Source organism: Ovis canadensis, chromosome 14 (genome assembly GCF_042477335.2).
Source record: "Ovis canadensis isolate MfBH-ARS-UI-01 breed Bighorn chromosome 14, ARS-UI_OviCan_v2, whole genome shotgun sequence".
NCBI lineage: Eukaryota > Metazoa > Chordata > Mammalia > Artiodactyla > Bovidae > Ovis > Ovis canadensis.
The window spans coordinates 14,816,409-14,834,181 of NC_091258.1; the positions used below are offsets into that span (position 1 = coordinate 14,816,409).

A 17,773-nucleotide genomic window follows, 5' to 3' on the forward strand; every position below is an offset into this window, starting at 1 on the left:
AGTCCCTCATCCCCTCTTGGCCCTTGGCGCCAGAAGCCAGATCATCCTGGGGGCAGATTCCCACACTCCCAGCAGGAACAGAAAGGATCTTCGTGAGGCCAGCCTGGAACGCAGAGTGAGTTTATTCCAGGAAGACTGAGAACCCACAGGTACATGGTAGAGCTGCAGCATTGCTGGTTAAGGCCTCAGTTAGCAGCAGCTTGCTGCAGGACTGCACTGGCTCTCTGCCACAGACATGTTCCCACTCCTCCATTGAGTCATCCTGGGAGAGAGTGTTGAACGGGAAGTCTCTACTCAGGCAAAAGCTGCACCTCTGAGGAAGGCCACAGGAAATGCCCCCAAAGGCCTCTTCAAGGTCGGCCTTACCAAGGGACCCCAGCGGTCTGCCAAGGCTGGTTGTCATTCCCTTCTTTCAGGCCCTGGTGGAGAGTGAGAAGGCAAAGGCCCAAGCAGGGCCATTGGATTTGTAAAGGCCACAGGGGACACTTAGTTTGGGACATTCCTAGGTCCAGATGGAGCACAGGCTAAGCCTAGGCCACCATCAACCAGGAAGTCTCAGTCCTGTTCCCAAGCACCATCTCTGCTTCACCAAGTTTAAGAAAGGGCCAGGCCAGAGCTTGAGTCGCTTTCCTTTGGAAGCAGATTTACAGAGAAGTGCGTGGAGAGAAGACTGAGTCCTCCCCTGAAGAAGGACAGGAGGGGCTGCTGTAGCTGCAGGCTTTCTCCTCTTGCAGAGGAACAAGCCTCAAGAGAAGGGGCCTCAGTTAGAGGTCTCAGTTCCCAGCAGCTGCAGGCTCAGGCCCTGAGTGTCCACTTCTACCAGGTGGATGCTGTAGTTCCCGAGGCCCTAGGAGTAAAGGATGGGAGGTGTTAGTGGGCTCTGCATGGATTTCAGGCCCTCAGGAGGCTGTACTTGAGCAGCAGGGCCAAGGGGGCTTACAGCTGTAGCCCTGGTTAGCTGGTGGGCCACAGGGAGGGCTCCTGTCCCTGCCAGTTAGCATACTCCAACTACCCGGTACCTCTGTCTTGGCCAGCACGGCCTCCAGAGCCTCCTTCTGCCGCGGCTCCTTGGTCAGTAGACAGAGAAAGCCTCCGCCCCCTGCCCCTGCCAGGCTCTGCCCATGCACGTGGGGGGCCAGGACGTCCATCATACGCCGCACCGCCAGGGGCTCACAGCCTGGAGCCATGAGCTTCTTCTGCTCCCAGTATGATGTCAGGCACTGGCCCAACAGAGGCAGACTCCCTGGGGTGGGGGCAGAAAGGGGGTCATCTGTAGGCTGGATGGGGCACCCAGACGCTTAACCGGCGTCCTGGCTCAGAACCTGGGTCCGGTACTGGCTGGAAACAGGAACTGTAAAACCCCCCCCAAGGGGTTGTTTGAGCACAGAGCAGCTGGCGTGGTACCCAGCACGTATAACTGTGTGGCCCTGATCAGCTCTGACTCCCTGGAACCCAGCTGTGGAGCCAAGCTTCTTCCCCCATCTGCTTGCCAGTAGGTGGGCTGGAGGCCTTCCCCAGGATGCAAGTACTGTCCTGAGACACGACTCACACCCAAGCGTCAGACCCTGCAGAGGACAGACTGTAGTCCTCTGTCCCTGGGGGCCTCATACCGAGGGCAGTGCCAAGCCCTGCAGAGCCCCCGGCCTCAGGCCCACGAGCAGCAGCAGGCACTCACTCTGGGGTCCTGAACTCGAGGGAGGAAGCACCTCACCTTGGCGGAAGGCTTCCGCACACTCCTCGGTCTGCCGTACCAGGCGGCGGGCGTTCTGCACAACGGCGGGCAGCCGGGCATACCAGCTCCTCAGCACATCCTGCAGGGAGTGCAGGAGCGGTGAGGCCAAGCCTCACTGAGTGGTCCGCCTCCTCCCTCCCTCCTGGGGCCAGGGCTCACCTGGAGCAGATTCCGGGCCAGGCGGGTCTTCCCAGTGTACACCAGCAGCAGGTGGTCATTGAGCTTCTGGACAAAGCCCTCAGGCACAGTGACTTCCTCCACTTCCACCTTCAGTGGCAGCTGAGCCTGGGAGCGCCCCACCTTGATGCCGGGCATGAGGCCACCCACCTGGTCCTGCCAGCCGCCTCCTACGAGAGCCCCAGTCGCGTCACTGCTGGGGCCTCCCTGGCCAGGCTTCCCTCTCCCGGTCCAGGCTCCTGGCCTTGTGTCCCTAGCTGGGACCAGCCTGGGAAGACAGCTTCCCCCACCAACGCTGAGTCAGCTGAGCTGTACAGCTTCTGCCCCAGCCCTGGGTGCAAGACAAGCCCGGGGAAGGGGCTTCATTCTGGAGCCCAAGCTTAGAACCTAACCCAAGGCCTGAGGTTTGCTGCAGACCTGATGTGTTCTTGGAACTGGGGTAAACCACATCAAAGGATTAAGACCTTACCCTAACCTTTCCCCCAGGGCAGGATGACACAGGACTCTCCCTACAGCCTAACAGTTCCTGCACCCCAGCTTGCCTGATAAAGGGTGTTGATGGTAGAAATAAGCTTCTCAGCATCTCTTATCAAACTTTATATAAAATAGCTTGTTCACATTCTGCTTCAGTAATGAAAGGTATGGATCTCTTTTCTTCTGACAGCTATATAAAAATGTCAAAACCTGAGGTGATTCTGGGTTAGGTCTTTGATATCTGGTGAAGGGCCTGCAAGGGTTTCGAGTATGGAACGCAAATGGCAGGAGGCATCTGGAACACTACGGCCAAAATGTGGTTAGTGTCAAGGCCTGGAACACTGAGAACTCCTTAATGGCAATCCTCCTCTCCAGGGCACCTGGCATAGCTTGTAATTATACGTTCATTTGAGTGGTTATTGATTAACGTTCGTCTCCAACAGCCCATATGACTTCTGATGGCAAGGACCCTGTTTTTGTTCATTCTATCCCCAGGGCCCAATACAGAGTGGGCATCTGATAAACAGTTGTCATTTGACCAAATGAAGGCTATGAATGGTACACTCCAAAAGAAAACTAAAAGGCTTCCCCATCGGGCCTTTGTGGTAACGCCCACCTATTACAGAATGTGAGTCAATACAGTCAGAGGAGTTGGGCTACATGGCGGCCAGGGAAGAGACCGTCATCAGGCATCTGTGTGTCTGTGTGGCAGCTTCCTTCCCAGGGCTGTGCTGGAGGGGAGGCTCGGCACCCTGAGGTGAGAGCACCCTGGAGCCAGACAGGCCTCGCTGCTCTCCTGTGTGGACGCTAAGGGGCCGCCGTGGTGAGAAGCCTGGTGCTAGACATTCTGTATGACCATGGCCCTGGCTGGGCGCCCCCTCAGGTGGTGGGGGCCCAGCCAGGGGAGGGACAAGGTGCTGCAAAGCAGGCTGAGGGGCCTGTCCCCTCCTCCAAACACAGTCCCGCCCTGAGGGACAGCCCTCAGGGACACAGAAGGAATACCTAACAGGAAAGGTGTTGTACGGACTCTTAAGAGTATGTTTATACATCAAGTCCTTTGAGGTAGAAATAGATCATTTTGAAAGCACCAGAGAGAGTGTCAGAGGGATAAGAAGGCAGCTCTTAATCACTGTGCGGCCCAGCGCAGCTGTGGGCACCCTCCAGGTCCAGGGGAGCCCCTGTTTCTGATGATCCCCGTCCTGCCCCGGGGCAGCCCCCTACCTGTGGTGAGCACCTGCTCCAGGTGCAGGACTGCGTGTATCAAGGCCTCTGCACCTACCGCGCGGCCTGCGGCCCGCTGCACCGCGGCCAGGGCGGCCGCCGCCAGGATGCTGCTGGTGCCTGCAGGGCGGAGGAGAGGGTTGGCATGAAGCCGCTCCGCCAGCCAGTCCTGCCCTGCCCACTCCCGCTCTAGGGGGCGGGGCCAGAGCGAGGCTGAAGGGGTGAGCGGGCCGGTGTGCAGCAGGGGACGGACCCACTCACCAAGGCCAGAGCCGTGGGGCAGCTCAGACCAGGTGTGCAGCTCAAAGCCACCCCCGAAGGCACGTAGCAGCTGCTCCCTCAGCGAGAGCTCGGAGGAGACACTGACGATGCCCGCGCAGACGAAGGCCGCCTTCAGCAGCGCCCCTGCGTAGGGAGCAGCCCCCAGCAGGGCGTTTGGTCTCCAGGGCGGACACAGACCCCAACCCGTCTCAGCGCCGCCAGGAGCTCAGCCCAGCAGCAGTGCTGACCCCCTCCCCAGTCTCGACAGGCCCTGCAGGCTCTGGGGCACCAGCCCGCAGGCCGCTCTCCCTCCTGCACGCGTGTGGGCTGGGGGCGGGTGACTGCAGGGCGCCCCTGAGGCCCAGCCGCTGTGGCCTGCAGGCTATGGGGCTCCGCCCCCACGCCCCGCTGCGCACATCACAGGCGCGCTGACCTGGGGCCTGGGGCTGGCAGTAACCCCGCACGTCGTCCAGGCTGCAACACACGATCTTCACGGCCGTCTGGTCCTGCCGGGGCCCCACTGCCAGCCGCAGCTCGGGCTCTGGGATGCGGCGAGCCCTGGCCCCAATGGGCCGGCGGCCGTCCACTCGCACAGCCAGGCCCAGCACGGCCCCACCAAGCTCATAGGCCAGGGGCGGCGTGTCACTCCACCCCCCTGTGGCGACGGAACGAGACCCAGCTGGTCTCGGGGGTCTGCCAGCCCAGCTCTGGAGTGCCGACGCCACCCCACCCTCCTCCACGGGCTCACCAGAGAAGTCCACCCGCGCTGGGCACTCTGCCACCACCCACTGCCCAGGCGCCGGCAGCTCCACCGGCTTGGAGCTGACGAAGCGCTGGGCAGACATCACAGCCCGGCGTATCAGCAGCTGCCCGGCCCCCTCGTAGTGGCGGGCGGCCCGCACCAGCAAGGCTGGCCTGCGGGAGGGAGGGAGGGGTCTGGGTCCCGACTGCCCTGGGGACCTGAAGCTGCCCCGCCCCTCTGGGCTCACACCTCCAAGGCCAGCAGGGGCTCCTCCAGGGGCTCAGGCATCCTCAGCCTACCTGCTCAGCCACCTGGCCCGCTCCCGGGTGAGCGCCTCCACACCGCGCGCCAGGTCTCCACGCTCCAGGAAGGAGAAGGGCCAAACCCACTCGGGGTTAGCCGCCGGCCCACTGCGCAAGCCGCCTCGGCCCCCCGCCATGCAGCCCAGGACGTCTGCCACACAGGCCAGGGCACGGGCAGCCACGCCAGGGTCTTCTGCACCAGCTGCCACTGATGGACCAGGAGGCGGGCAGCTGCTGAGGAGCCCGTCCCCAACGCCCTCTGCCCTCAAACACCCCAGAGCCCTCACACCTCTGCACTGTGGCCCCACATGTATCCTGGCCTGAGAGTGCCCCCAACTTCTCCGCCTGGCAAAGTTCTCATCCTAGCGAGTCCCAGCCCAGGATGCCCTTAGTGAGTAAGAGCTCAGCCTCGGGAGGCAAACCACCTGGGCTCATCCTCAGTCCCCCTGGGTGGCTGAGTGAACACCGCAAACAGGTAACAAGGCGCTGCCTGAGCCCCCTGCTGGAGCACTTCACCCCATCCGGCCCCCAGCACAGAATGCACGCTCTGCTGATGCTCACGGGACCCAGAGGCTCAGCACCAGGCCCCCACCTCTCCCCAAGCCCCTCACTGACTCTGATGGAGCTTCCTAGCGCCCAGACGGTTAACTCCACTTGTGTCTCCCCCCTGCTTTAGAGTCTCGTGTCTCCCTAATGCCCGAGGTTGACGACCCAGAGGGCAGACAGGGCAGGCGATGCAGGATCTGGCTTCCCAGCTGGGTGCCCAGCACACTCACCCTGGTCCAGTGTGGCCAGCAGGAGCCCAGGACAGCCCTCGTGGACGGCAGCCCAGGTCAGCGGGCGCAGGCTGAGGTCCTGCCGGGCCTCCAGCACGTGCCGCGCCTTGTGCAGGGCCTGGCGGAAGAACAGGTCCCGGCGGGCAGCCAGCGTGGTGCCCCGGTCCAGGCACGGCTGCAGCTGCTCCCAGGACAGACGCCAGCAAGCCCGCCAAGCCTGCAGGGCCCGGCCCCTGTCCTCCTGGGGGTCTAGCATCCACAGCAGATCCCAGGGCCCCAGGGCCCTCGAGGGGTGGAGCACAGGGAAGAGACGGGCACTGAGGAGGCAGCGCTCAGCAGGGGGCACATCTGGGTCCCACAGGTCCCAGTCCCTAAGGTGGGGAGAAGCCGCATCAGCAGGAGGGGATCACGGTCCCCCAGCCCCGACCACCTGTCAGCGGGGGCCTGGCTCCTTCCTGGGGACAGGACCAACCCCTTCAGAGACGGCACAAGCGAGCGATTCAGGGCGGGAGGCCCAGCTGCCCTGCCTCCTTTCCCAGGCCGCTGAACAAAATCCCAGAGCCTGGGCACCATCAGGAATTTGGAATAGCCCAGGCGGATGATGCTAGGGCAGGTGAGGCTGCTCAAAACTCCCCCAGGCCCCAGGGATTGAGGGGGGTGGGCCCTGAGCCTCCAGGCAGCTGCCACCCTGGCTGCCAAGGCCCAAGGAGCCCCATGGGACCATCCACCCTACCGGATGCCCGTCTTCTGGAAGAATTTACTCCAAGACATGTTGAGATATGTTCCTGTCCCCTGTCTCTGGGGGAAGAGAAGGAAGCAGTCAGGGCTGACGGGGCCACAGGAAGGGGTTAGGGAAAACAAGGCCAGGGGACTGGGGCTGGGGCCAGACGGGGCAGGAAGAGAGATGGGGGCACACGGGCAAGCAGGTCCTGAACCAGCAACAAGCCCTGGTGCCTCCAGGTGCCTGCCCGGGGGCCTGGGACCCGGAGCAGAATGCTGGCCCCCAGCCTGACCCACCGCAACTGGCTCTGCAGCCAAGGCGGGTCACCTCCCTCTCTGAACCTCAGTCTCAGCCTGAAAAATGGGGGTAGGAGTCCCCAGCCAGACAGGAGAAGGGAGGGAAAGGCCTGCTGAGGCCCTACCGGCCGCATCTTCCTCACAGCCTGTATCCCCCAGGTGAGCGCTTGCAGAGCCCCGCAGGGGAGTGGGCACTGCGCTGGGGACACTGGGGCTGCCCAAGGCCTAAAGATGGGGGTGAGGGGAGGCCGCTGAGCACCTACCTCCCAGCTGTCCAGGCGGCCCACGAGGGTGAAGGCCCGGCTGGGTGCGCCGTGCAGCTGCACGTGGTGTCCCCGAAGGATGAGGTCACGCAGCTCCACGCCGTGCAGCGCCTGGGACTGGGCCACGTCCAGGCCACTCACAAAGCAGCCAGTCCCAACGTGAATGGGGCCCTGGCAGGGAGAGGACAGGGTCTGCGTGCTCAGCGGAGCCCAGGTGCGCCCTGGAGCGGGCCTCCCCCCGCCGAGCGGGCCTCCCCCCGCCGAGCGGGCCTCCCCCCCGAGCGGGCCTCCCCCCGCCGAGCGGGCCTCCCCCCCGAGCGGGCCTCCCCCCCGAGCGGGCCTCCCCCCCGAGCGGGCCTCCCCGGCCCGGACCTCCCCCACGCACGCCAGGCCTCACCCGTAGGTGGCAGTGCTGCAGGACGCTCCCGGGGCCCAGCCGCACGGGGCCCTCCAGCAGGCAGCTGACCACAGTGCTCCCGGCCCCCAGCAGTGGCCGCTCCTGAGGACCCAGGAGAAAGCCATGAGGCCCCGGCAGGGGCGGCCCCAGTCCTCCCCATAGCCTGGCCCCAGCCGCAACTCCTGCCGCTGTTCTGCTGTTCCGCCAGGGGCATGCTCCCCTCCAGAGCAAACCTGAACCCAGAAATGGGGGTCCCGCCAGATGACAGCCCCCAGAAAACTCCCACCTGTTCAGCTAGTCCAACCCCTGCCACCCTGAGGGTTGCCTCTGCACTCTACCTGCCCATCACCATGAATTTGCCTGACTCCCTGAGCAGACTCTTCAGAAAGGGTTAGGGAGCACTCTTCTCTAGCTTCTCAGTCAGCCAGACTGGGACGTAGAATCCTGACTTGGCTACTTACTGACTCTGTGGCCTTAAGCAAGTTACTTAACCTCTCTGAGCCTCCAGTGACTCTTGTGTGAAAAGAGGTAATAGCACCTACCCTCCTAGTCTGTCCCAAGCATGCTGTTCCCACCCCTCCCTGCAGCCCCCCATGGCCACCAAGTATCCTGTGGGCACCTCTGCGGGCCTCACCTCCAGGCAGGTCTTACCTCCACCTGGGAATGTATGACCTGGGCCCCCGGAGCCCCTGGGGATGTGAGACTGTGCAGGAACTCACTGGCTGAGTTGGTCATGTAGCTGTAGCTGCCATCAGGGACATACGCTGTAGATACACAAGTACTGACCTCATCGCCTTGCCTCCTGCAGCTCTGACACCAGGCTGGGCCACCAGAAAACATGGCCTCTTCAGTGCCTGGGAGGGCAGGCATGAAAACGAGCCCACTGTGCTGATGGGGAAGCTGAGATCCAGAAAGGCTCGGCAACCTGCCCAAAGTCACCCAGCTACAAAGCAGCAAGACCAGGACGGGAGCCCAGGAATGAGACCAAGGAAGAAGGGAAGCAGTATGTCAGCAGGGGACTTGGAACCAGGAGAAGGTAGCTGTCCCGCGCAGGTGCTCACAAGGCTGGCCTGGCCTAGGGGCCCAGAGGCCAGATGGTGAGGGAGGAGCTTCCCCTGGGGGTCCCCACTCCCAAGGCTTCCCCACCCAGAGCATGGAAAGGCAGGACCCACCCACTGTGAGAGGCTGACCGCGGAGCTGCCTCCACAGCTCAGCCCGGGCACCGTGCAGATAGCCCGCGATGTCCGCGTCACCTTGCCCCATCTCCGGGGGCCGCCCCACCAGGAAGTCCTCCCTTTGCACGTTCCGGGCCATGCAGAGCAGGATGTCAAAAAACAGAGACAGCTGGGACAGGGGTGGGTGCTACTGTCAGTGGGCTTCCCGGGTGAGCGGGGCCCGCTCCCTCCCCAGAGATGCAAACACACAGAGGGGAATGGACTGGCTGGAGGCCCCGCAGCCAGACCAGCAGCGTCAGGGCCTCTCGCCCAGGCCAAGGCCTCCCAGTCCCCAGTCCTGGGCACCTGGCCAGGCTGGGCTCCCGAGTCCAAGCCCATGTAGGTGCAGGCGTCCAGAGGCGGGCTCACGTGGGTAGCCAGGAGGCACTCAGCGGTTTCCACAGAGAAGAAGACAACCCCGGACACCTGCAGGGACGCCCACAAGGGTCAGGGAGGAGACCCCGGGGCCAGGCACGTGCCTGAGCTGGGGAGGGCGGGGGCAGACGGGCCCCCAGGCCACACTGGACAGGGTCTCCATCTTCTGGGCCACTGTAGTGCCGGGACTCCAGGCTGACTGGAGGCAGCTCCCCACCAAGGGCCCCTCGACAGGCACCTTCTGGGGACCCCTCAAGTTTCAGGGCTCCTCCGTCTTCCCTACGGCCTAGTCCCAGACTCTTACACACCTCTTACATCTCTGTTCTTCCTTCTAGAAAGATCCCTCGAGCCTGCTTCTGGCCTTTGTCATTCAGGACAAGACTCTGAATGACAAGGCTAACCCTGTCCTTAGGTTTTGGCACCACCTGCTCCTGTGAATACCCGTTCCAGATCTGCCTCAGATTCCGGTTCTAGCCTTCCTGGAAGGAGGGGGGCTCTGCCCTGGGCAGGAAGGCAACCCTCCCTCTCCCATCCCATAAAGTCTCCAAGCCCCCCACCCTGGGGCCTGGCAGCCGTACCAGCGGCACCCGCCCATCAGGCCTGGCGCATCGTTGTATCTCTGCCTCAGTGCCCTGGTAGTAAATGTCCAGAACGAAGCCCTAGGTGGGAGGAGGAAACAGAGTTAGGAAAGGAGGCAAAGAGACTGAGAAGGAGGGCGTTCTCCAGATGCAAACCTCTGATGGACGTCTGAGAGGGCCGGGACACTCCCCAGACACCAGTGCCCAAGACCTCCCCCAGCCCCATGGCAGACCGTCTCCACGGCCCCAGGTGCAGGCACAGAGCCCGGCACAGGGTCAGGGGCAACTCGTGTTTGGCAAAGGACTAAGTAAGCACAGGAGCTGCTGCCATGGGGAAAACCATCAAACCCAGGCCAGCCAGGAGTCAGGACCAGGCCCGGGGCCCTACCTCGGAGTCGGTCAGGTAGACACCATGGCTCCGGGCGTAGGCCGTGCTCCCGGGAAGGGCGATCCCTCTGGCTCCCCGGAAGCCGTCCCAGCTGATGCCTGCGGGTGGGGGAGTCAGGTAGCTCTCCAGGGACCTCAACCCAAGGCAAGGGCGGGGAGGGGGTGGGGGGGCGCCTGCCAGGAGGCACACGCTCAGGGCAGGGCTGTGCAGGCACCTCTAGAGAAGGGACGTTTCCATGGTTTCCAACATGGGCATTCCTCTGGGAGAATGACAGCACCTCACCCCCGCCCCAAGCTCGTCCCCAGGGCCCTTGGGGGCCACAGGGACAGACTGGGTGTCTCCATCCCACGGACAGGAGAGGTAGGCGCGGCAGGGAGGCCTGCCTCCTGCTCTAGGCTCCATCCTGAAAACCTCAGAGCGTCCCTTCCACAGGGGCAGCAGGCCAGGCCGAGAGGGCGGGTGGGGGAGGAGAGGCAGAGCGGGCGCGGGGGCGCCTAGGGAAGGCAGCCGCAAACCTCGGCAGGCTCACCTGGGTCCAGAGGCACCGACAGCAGCATGTCCGTGCTGCAGACCCACACGCCCGGCGGGGAGCCCGGGCCCAGCTGGGGAGAGAGAGAGCTGGCGGGGCCCAGCCCTGCCCACGGGCACGGCCTCCGCCTGTGCCGAGGGACCGGGCTGCTGAGGGGAGGGGGCCCCCTGGCCTGGGGTACCCATGCCCGCCCTCCCAGTTACTTTTGGGGCCACGCCTCCCCCAGGGCGGCACACTACCCTCCTGAAGCGCCCAAAGCCATTGTCGGTAACTAAACACACTACCCTCCTGAAGCACCCAAAGCCATTGTCGGTAACTAAACGCAGGCGCCCAAAGCCATTGTTCCGGCGTCCCCCACCTCAGCCAGCAAAGACCGTGGCTGGGGCACAGCGGGTAACAGGACAAGAACCGGGCCTCACCCGATGGCTCATGATGTCCAGCAGGCAGTCCAGGTTGCAGACCACGGCCTCCACGGGGGCCTGGGGGTTCTCCACAGGGAGGCAAGTGAAGGCCCGGCCACAGTCGTCGAAGGGGAAGTCTCGGCCCTGGGGGAGCGGGGACAGGCAGAGGAGCCTGGGGCAGAGGGCCGGATCAGAAAGCCACCAGGCTCTGGACTTTGACAAGGGTTTTTCTCATATAATTTTTTCATGTAACTTTTGAAATGAAATGATTATGGTAAAAAATTAGACAATGCAGATACACAAAAGGAAAAAGAACCCCTGAGGGATAAAAACCATTGCCCTCATTTTTGAGGTATATGCAGACTATGTTTTCACAAAAATTTTTTTTTTGTTTTGTTTTCACAAAAATTTTAAAGGTGGAAAAAATAGAACTACACACACACACACACACACACGGGAGTGTAAGTCAAACTGGAGAAGTAAGATTGGGAACCACATCAATATCAATACCCTGGCTGTGATTATACTATAGTTTTGGAAAATATGGCCATTGCAAGGATCTAGGCAACGTTTACAGAGGTTTCTCTCTGGACTATTTCTTATATGTGTATCTATAATGATCTCAATCAAACTTTCCATTAAAAAAGCTGAGATCATTCTATTCAAACTTGTGTGGCTCGCCTTTTTCACTGAATAATGAAAATACATTCAGTGACACTCACAGTGAGCCAGGCCCAGCCCCAATTTAAACATTCAGTGGGCCATCTCGACACTTCCACATGAAGGAGGAAGTGTTAACCGAGGCCTAGAAATGATCACGTGACCACTGCGCCAGGTCACAGAGTCAGTCAATGCACAGGTGAGTGCAGAGAGTTAAATGGACCTTTTAATCACTGTCTAACGTTCCTCCAGGAGGATATGCTGCTTTTATTTACCCAGTTCCCCATTTTGAACACCTGGATCAGCTCTGATGCTGACGCTTCTGAATGTGCACAATGGACGCCTTGCACACAAAGGAAGACGCCCTCTAAAGTCCCGTCCAACCCCAAGAATCAACGGCTCTGTCCTTCTGTGTGGGCCCTGCCCGGCGTTCTACTAACCATGTGCAGGATGAGGATCCAGGCCGAGTGCAGCACATCTGACGTGACCACCTATCAGCAGTGGGAGAGCCCTGTTGACGGAGGTCTGGACCGATGGCAGCCGAGGATGGCAGCCTCCCCTCCAGGGAGAAACCGCAGCACCAGCCCACACAGGCAGCAAAGGAATAACAGCTCAGAAGAATGGCCACAGGCAGGCGCGAGACAGCCCCGGCCCCGCCGGGACGCGGGGACAAGGCGGCCCTGCGGCGCGGCCACCCCCGCCCTGCTTGTAGGGAAGCTTGCAGACGAGCGCGTGGGGCTGGCTGGCAGCCACACAGTGGTCCCCCAACTCGCTGGCGCCACTCCCAGTGCCAGGCTGCATCCACAGCTGCAGCCACCCTCCCTCCCTGTGCCAGGGCGCCATGCCGGCAGGGTGACCGACTGAAGTGACTGGGTGTGTGCGGGTCGTGGGCAGTGCCCTACCCTCGGGGGCCACTGCATCCCAGCTCCAGCAAACCACTGCCACGTGGGAAGGAGAGCCCAGGGTGGCAAGACGAAGTTTTTCAAGTGCAGCCAGAAAGCCTAATTCTGACACTGGCTCTGAACCACTACCAAAGGCTGGCCTTGCGTTCTGCCCTCACCTGGGTGAGTCTGTGCAATCTACAGATGCGAGCATGATGCTGACCCTGAACGGGGCAGGGCAGTGGGGCCTGAGGAGCGGGGAGCAGGGAAAGCTCTGCTTGAAGCCCCCACCCCGCTGTGCCAAGGAGGGGACGTCAGGACCACTCACGGTGAAGCCTGCGCGGGCACTCAGGTGCTCAGCAGCCACCAGCAGGGCGTTGAGGGTGGCTCCTCCACTGCCCACGTGAACCTCAGGGTCCTCCACAGCCAGCAGCAGCGTCCCAGCAGGGATCTGTTCTCGCTTCTGCCGTATTTCCAGCTCTACGGTCAGAACATGGCTGGGACCTGCCCCCCAGCGCCCCAGCCCCCAGTCCCGAGCACCTAGAGCAAACCTCCATTATTTTCTCTTCTTTGACTTAGCACCTTTTCATCTAGTAGCTCATTAGATCTTTTCCCAACTCAGTGAGGTAAGGACAGTTACTCCCACTTCACAGATGAGAAAACCAAGTCTCAGTGAACTGACATGTATCTGAGGTCACATGGCAAGGAAGAAGCAGAATCTGGGTTTGAACCTGGGACTGCCTGGCTCCTGGGGCTCCAGGGATATGTGGCAAGGAACAGGTAGTGGGTTCTACACCAGGGGCAGCATGCACAAGGAGGGTCAACTACCTCTCTGGAAGACCTCAACGCTGTCCTTGTACTGACACGTCAGAATGATGACCGTCCAATCAACCCCCTTCGGCTGCTCCATTCTGGCCAAAGTTGAAGGGTTTTCTGGGCAGAGATACAGAGATATGTGAATGTGTTTAAATTATCATATCCTGAAATTGATCTTTCTGGTTATAGTTTTATGAATTTTAGCACACATATAGGTTCTTGGGGTCACTACCACCATCTGCATCTCAAAGAACTACACCTCAACCCTGTACAGTCACACCCTCCTCCATGCGTCCCCTCTGCCAACCAGCCATCCGTTCTCCAAAGCTACAGCTGGAATGTACTCTTGAGACTGGCTTCTGTCACTCAACACAGCGCCTCTGAGATCCATCTGAGTTGGCTAAGCATAGCCGTAGCTCTTTCTCCTGTTTTGCCAAGCAGTGCTCCATCGCCTGGACATTCCACAGTCTGTTTCTCCACCTACCCACTAAAGGAAGGATATCTGGGCTGCTTCCAGGTTTTGGTAATCATGAATAGAACCGCTGTCAACATTCGCGTGTAGATTGAACGCGAACATAAGACATCTCTCCAGGTGGACACCGAGGTGTGGGATTACTGGGTCACATGATCAGTGTATCTTTGCCTTTATCAGTTCAGGTACATGAGATTTCCTCAGGAGAGGAAGAAAGGGGAGGGGGTGGCGTTGACAGCAGGCCCCCGCTTAAAGCACAGGGCCATCCTTTCTGTACCGCAGGCCCCTCATCACCCAATCGCTGGCTCTGAGCTGAGGCTGGGGAGGGAGGCTCTATGTCCAGGCTCCTGAGGGTGCGGGCAATTCCCTTCAAAGAGGCAAGCTCTGGGAGGGGACCTCCCCTCTCAGAGACTCCAAGCCAGATGGGGCTGCAACCTCACCTGTCAGTCACCTTCCTCCACAGCACTCTGAGCAGTGGGGGGAAGGTGAGGCCAAAGCCATGGCTTCACCCACTCCTATCCCCCCAACGCTCCTGTCCTGCCACGTAAGAAAACAGTCTGACTGCCGAGGCTCGGCCTCCTCAGGACCTCCATGGCAGGTCCTTAGGAGTGTGCTGCCAGTGGTGGTCCCACACAGCAGCCCCCAAAGCTCAGCATGGCGAGGGCCAGTGGGGCGAGCTGCGTGATCCCCCAGAGGTGCCCTGAGCACACCTCCATTCACAGTCCACCTGCATTCCAGTCGGAGCCAGCAGGAACCTGAGCCTCAGTCCACTTCTTCCTGTGTCAGACTCTGCTGCCACAAGCCGTGGTGCAGGCTGACAGATACTGCCACTTAGCAACACCCACACTCCCACGAGCTTCCAGAGAAAGCCTCCACCACTAACAGAAACTGCTCGGCTCCCCACTCAGCTCAGGAGGGGAATCCAGAGGGAAATCCGAGCAGATCTTGGCCAGGGGTCTGAGGTCAGAGGCATTCCCTAGTTACCCATGAGGCCTTCCCAGTGAAGGGTGTGGCTGGGGATTCCAGGCTGGCCACCCACTCCCTGTGTGACCTTTGGCACCCCCTAACCAGCTCTGGCCTCCGGTGGTAGGAAGCATAATTGCGGATGCCCCCCATCTCGTTCACATGGAGGCCTGGCGACCCATCAACCAACAACTGGAAGAAGACAGACCCGCTCAGACAAGATGGGGATCCCCTGGGAGGCCTCCTTGGTGCCAGAATGCCCCATTCAACCCAACAGAAGCTGTCTCGGAACCACACTGCAGTCTGACAGCTTCTGGGCATACCTCCTGCCTTCCTTCCAGAGTTCTGTCACAGGAAGTGGGCCTGGTATGCAAACAGACAGCTCTCCCAGCTTCCTCCAGGTCCCTCCCCTTCCTCCCTCCCCCAATAAATCTCTTGCAAATTTAATCTCATCCTGTTGCCTGCTTTCCTGAGGACCTGAACCAATATGGCAAGTACATCATTTTCCTATCGGCACCATCAAAGGAAAAATCACTCTAAGAACCTCTAAATATCTGGGAAGTACTCTCTTGATCCTTAAAGATGAAGAAACTGAGACACAGAGAGATTGACTTGCCCAAGGTCACACAGCTAGCAAGCGGTAGAGCCAAATCTGAACCCAGATACCTTTTTTCCAAAGTCCATTCTCTTTACCATTACACCAAACCTACTTTGTAGGACTGAGAATAGACAAAAGTACTAAATAGATGCAAAGCGCCCAATACAAGGTGACAGCGAATTGAGGATGGCATTAAAGATGACAGCTGTTAGAGTCAGCTCACCCACTCACCCTGACCCATGGTTAAGACACTGATTTTCCATCCTCACAACACCACTGCCAGGGAAGTATTCTGTCCAGTTCACAAATGTTAGTTGATACTGCAGTCATGACTAGGGCCTGGGTCGCTCAGATTCTCATTTAGGTAATGGGGATAATGAAGGTCATACAGCTTGTACAGACAGGTCAGGTGTGTCCAGCTCCAAAATTCATGTCCTTATGCACCCTGCAGAAACAAGCCCTCTCTCCTGGAGTCTTCGCCCTCTGTCATACTTAACATTTCTTTAGGAGATCTTAGATACTAAGGCCTCTATTCCAACATTCTGCACACTTCCAATAGAACTTCACCCACTGAGGTCAAGTTGAAAAGGTTTTTAATGCCCTCAGCCACATGCTGCCCAAAATTAGGATAGGGAAGGGGAGTCAGGGACAGAATAAAATAAGGCCTCTTCATATTTGCTTCCTGAAGAGAAGTAGGGCAGTGATTTTGCATTTTAAAGGGGAAAAAGTAGTTTCCCGGAGGGATCTGATTTGCTTTCTGGGGAAAAAGGAAGGGAGAAGGAAGGTGATTGGAAGTAGAGATTACACTGCAAATCACACAAAGGAAACATAGTTGAGATGAGCGGATAATGACGAGACCCGACGGGGTAAAATGAGGCAGGAAAAGTGACCTCAAAGGGAAAGTCACCAGCCCGGCACCCAGCGGCCCAGCCGCCTGGAGTCCCTGTCCCGGGCGTCCCCAAGTCCCAGAGCTCCTGTAAGAAGACCTGGGCCAACGGGATGAGGGGCCTGCAGGCACCCTACGGCAAGCGGGCGCTCGGGGGCGCCGGCAGAGTTCGAAGCGACTCTTCCCTGTAAGGAAACGGGCAGCCAGTGGCCCAGCTCAGTCCTGAGGGCCCAAGAGGCGGGCAGGGGTCGGCGAAACGGCTGGGGGCACCGGCGCGGAGCCGGGTCCGCGCGCACCCACGTACCTGCCTGCGCCCGGCGCCCCGCGCCGCCAGCTCTCTAAGGCGGGGCGGCGCATGCCTCGCTGCGCGTCCTGGGAAGTGTAGTTTCAGCGCTCTCCCCGCCCGGGGTGGTCCCTCCCGATTCCCAGCTCCAAGCGACTTCGCGGGTCCTCAGACAGGGTCCGAGCCACGCCTTCCTAAAGAGCAGTGAGCCGCCCCTTCGATTCGGGGTGTGGAGCGGAGACGGCGGCTCCGCGGGGCAGCAAAACTACAACTCCCAGAGGAGCCAGGGCGGCTCCAAGACAGAACGCGTTTCCTGGGGCTCGAGTTCCAGGCTTGGGGTGTATGCATTTGTTTAACCCCGGGGCCGGGGAGTCCTGCGGAGGCGGCAGAACGGGCCGCTTCTCTGCTCCGCAGAGGCAGAAATCAAACCCGGAGAAAAAACCCACAGGCGTTGTCCCAGCGTAAGCGATCACCGTCCGATTGGCAATTGACCAGGCTTGCACGGGTTCGTCACGTGGGTCCTTCCGGTAGAAACGTCACAACGCTAGTGAGAAGGTGTGTGGCTCTTTTGGAAAAGTTATGAATGGCAGCATTGTTTGTAATCCCGGAAAAGTGGAAACGCGCGCGCGCTCAGGGTACTGAAAAAATAAATTAGGCACAGCCATACAACGGAATACTATGCAACAGAGATAATTGGCTAGGTTGACATATGCAACAGGGAAAAATGTTCAAGACATTTTGTTAACATTATGTATGGGAAGCTACTCATGTCAGAAATAATGCCTGTGGACATAATAGTACACCTGGACAGGAACACGACTGGAAGGAGCGCACCCGGAGGAGGATACTGCCAGGAATGGGCAGGGGCAGGGAGACCTTGAACTTCATTTGCACTACTTGAATTTTTCTTATGAGAATGTACTTTACAAAACTGCTGTCATTAATAGGGAGCCTGGGAGGCCCAAGCAGTGAGTTTCAGAAAAAATGTGACATTCCACTCACTTTTTGTGACCTTGGCCAGTCACGTGGCTATTCTGTGTCACATACTCTTTATCTGTGAAATGGGGTAATAATTGTATCAAATGCCTGAGATTATTATGAGGATAAGATAAATTCTTGACTCCATAGTAAATGCTCCAAAATTACTAACCCTTGTTATGAGTATTGCTGTTATTCCCGCGTGGCCCCCTTAAAGCTGAATCAGTGGTTTATTCCCTGTTGTATCCTCAGTCACCGGAACATGCCTGGAACATGCCTGGGACATCGTCCGTGGTTAAAACAATGTGTTGAATGATGGAATGAATAAAGAGCAATCCCGTGCTCGGCTCCCACTCCCCCACTTCCTCCCCCAAACCTCTCTCCATCCC

The 17,773-nt window shown here is 59.6% G+C and overlaps 1 protein-coding gene across 8 annotated transcripts; it reads right to left on the reverse strand.

Moving 5' to 3' along the window:
• Positions 1 to 104: 104 nt before the first annotated feature.
• Positions 105 to 16,848, reverse strand: FCSK (fucose kinase). Of its 8 annotated transcripts, XR_011248979.1 has the most exons (25): positions 16,428 to 16,848; positions 13,217 to 13,321; positions 12,717 to 12,868; positions 11,948 to 11,998; positions 10,866 to 10,991; positions 10,447 to 10,519; positions 9,918 to 10,015; positions 9,530 to 9,610; positions 8,883 to 9,002; positions 8,535 to 8,706; positions 8,014 to 8,126; positions 7,363 to 7,464; positions 6,966 to 7,136; positions 6,419 to 6,483; positions 5,686 to 6,056; positions 4,907 to 5,117; positions 4,614 to 4,780; positions 4,299 to 4,520; positions 3,866 to 4,009; positions 3,605 to 3,724; positions 1,892 to 2,079; positions 1,712 to 1,811; positions 1,020 to 1,243; positions 367 to 847; positions 105 to 262 (listed from the first exon to the last, which is right to left on the reverse strand). XR_011248979.1 is itself a non-coding variant. In XM_069552337.1 (24 exons), exons 2-24 carry the CDS (start codon positions 13,296 to 13,298, stop codon positions 761 to 763), a joined length of 3,240 nt encoding a protein of 1,079 aa, XP_069408438.1. In that variant the 5' UTR covers positions 13,299 to 13,321; positions 16,428 to 16,848; the 3' UTR covers positions 105 to 760. The 8 variants fall into 8 exon arrangements, 5 of the variants coding, with proteins under 5 accessions (XP_069408438.1, XP_069408440.1, XP_069408435.1 ...); XR_011248978.1 differs by having other exon boundaries at positions 4,299 to 4,780; XM_069552337.1 differs by having other exon boundaries at positions 105 to 847.
• Positions 16,849 to 17,773: the final 925 nt, after the last annotated feature.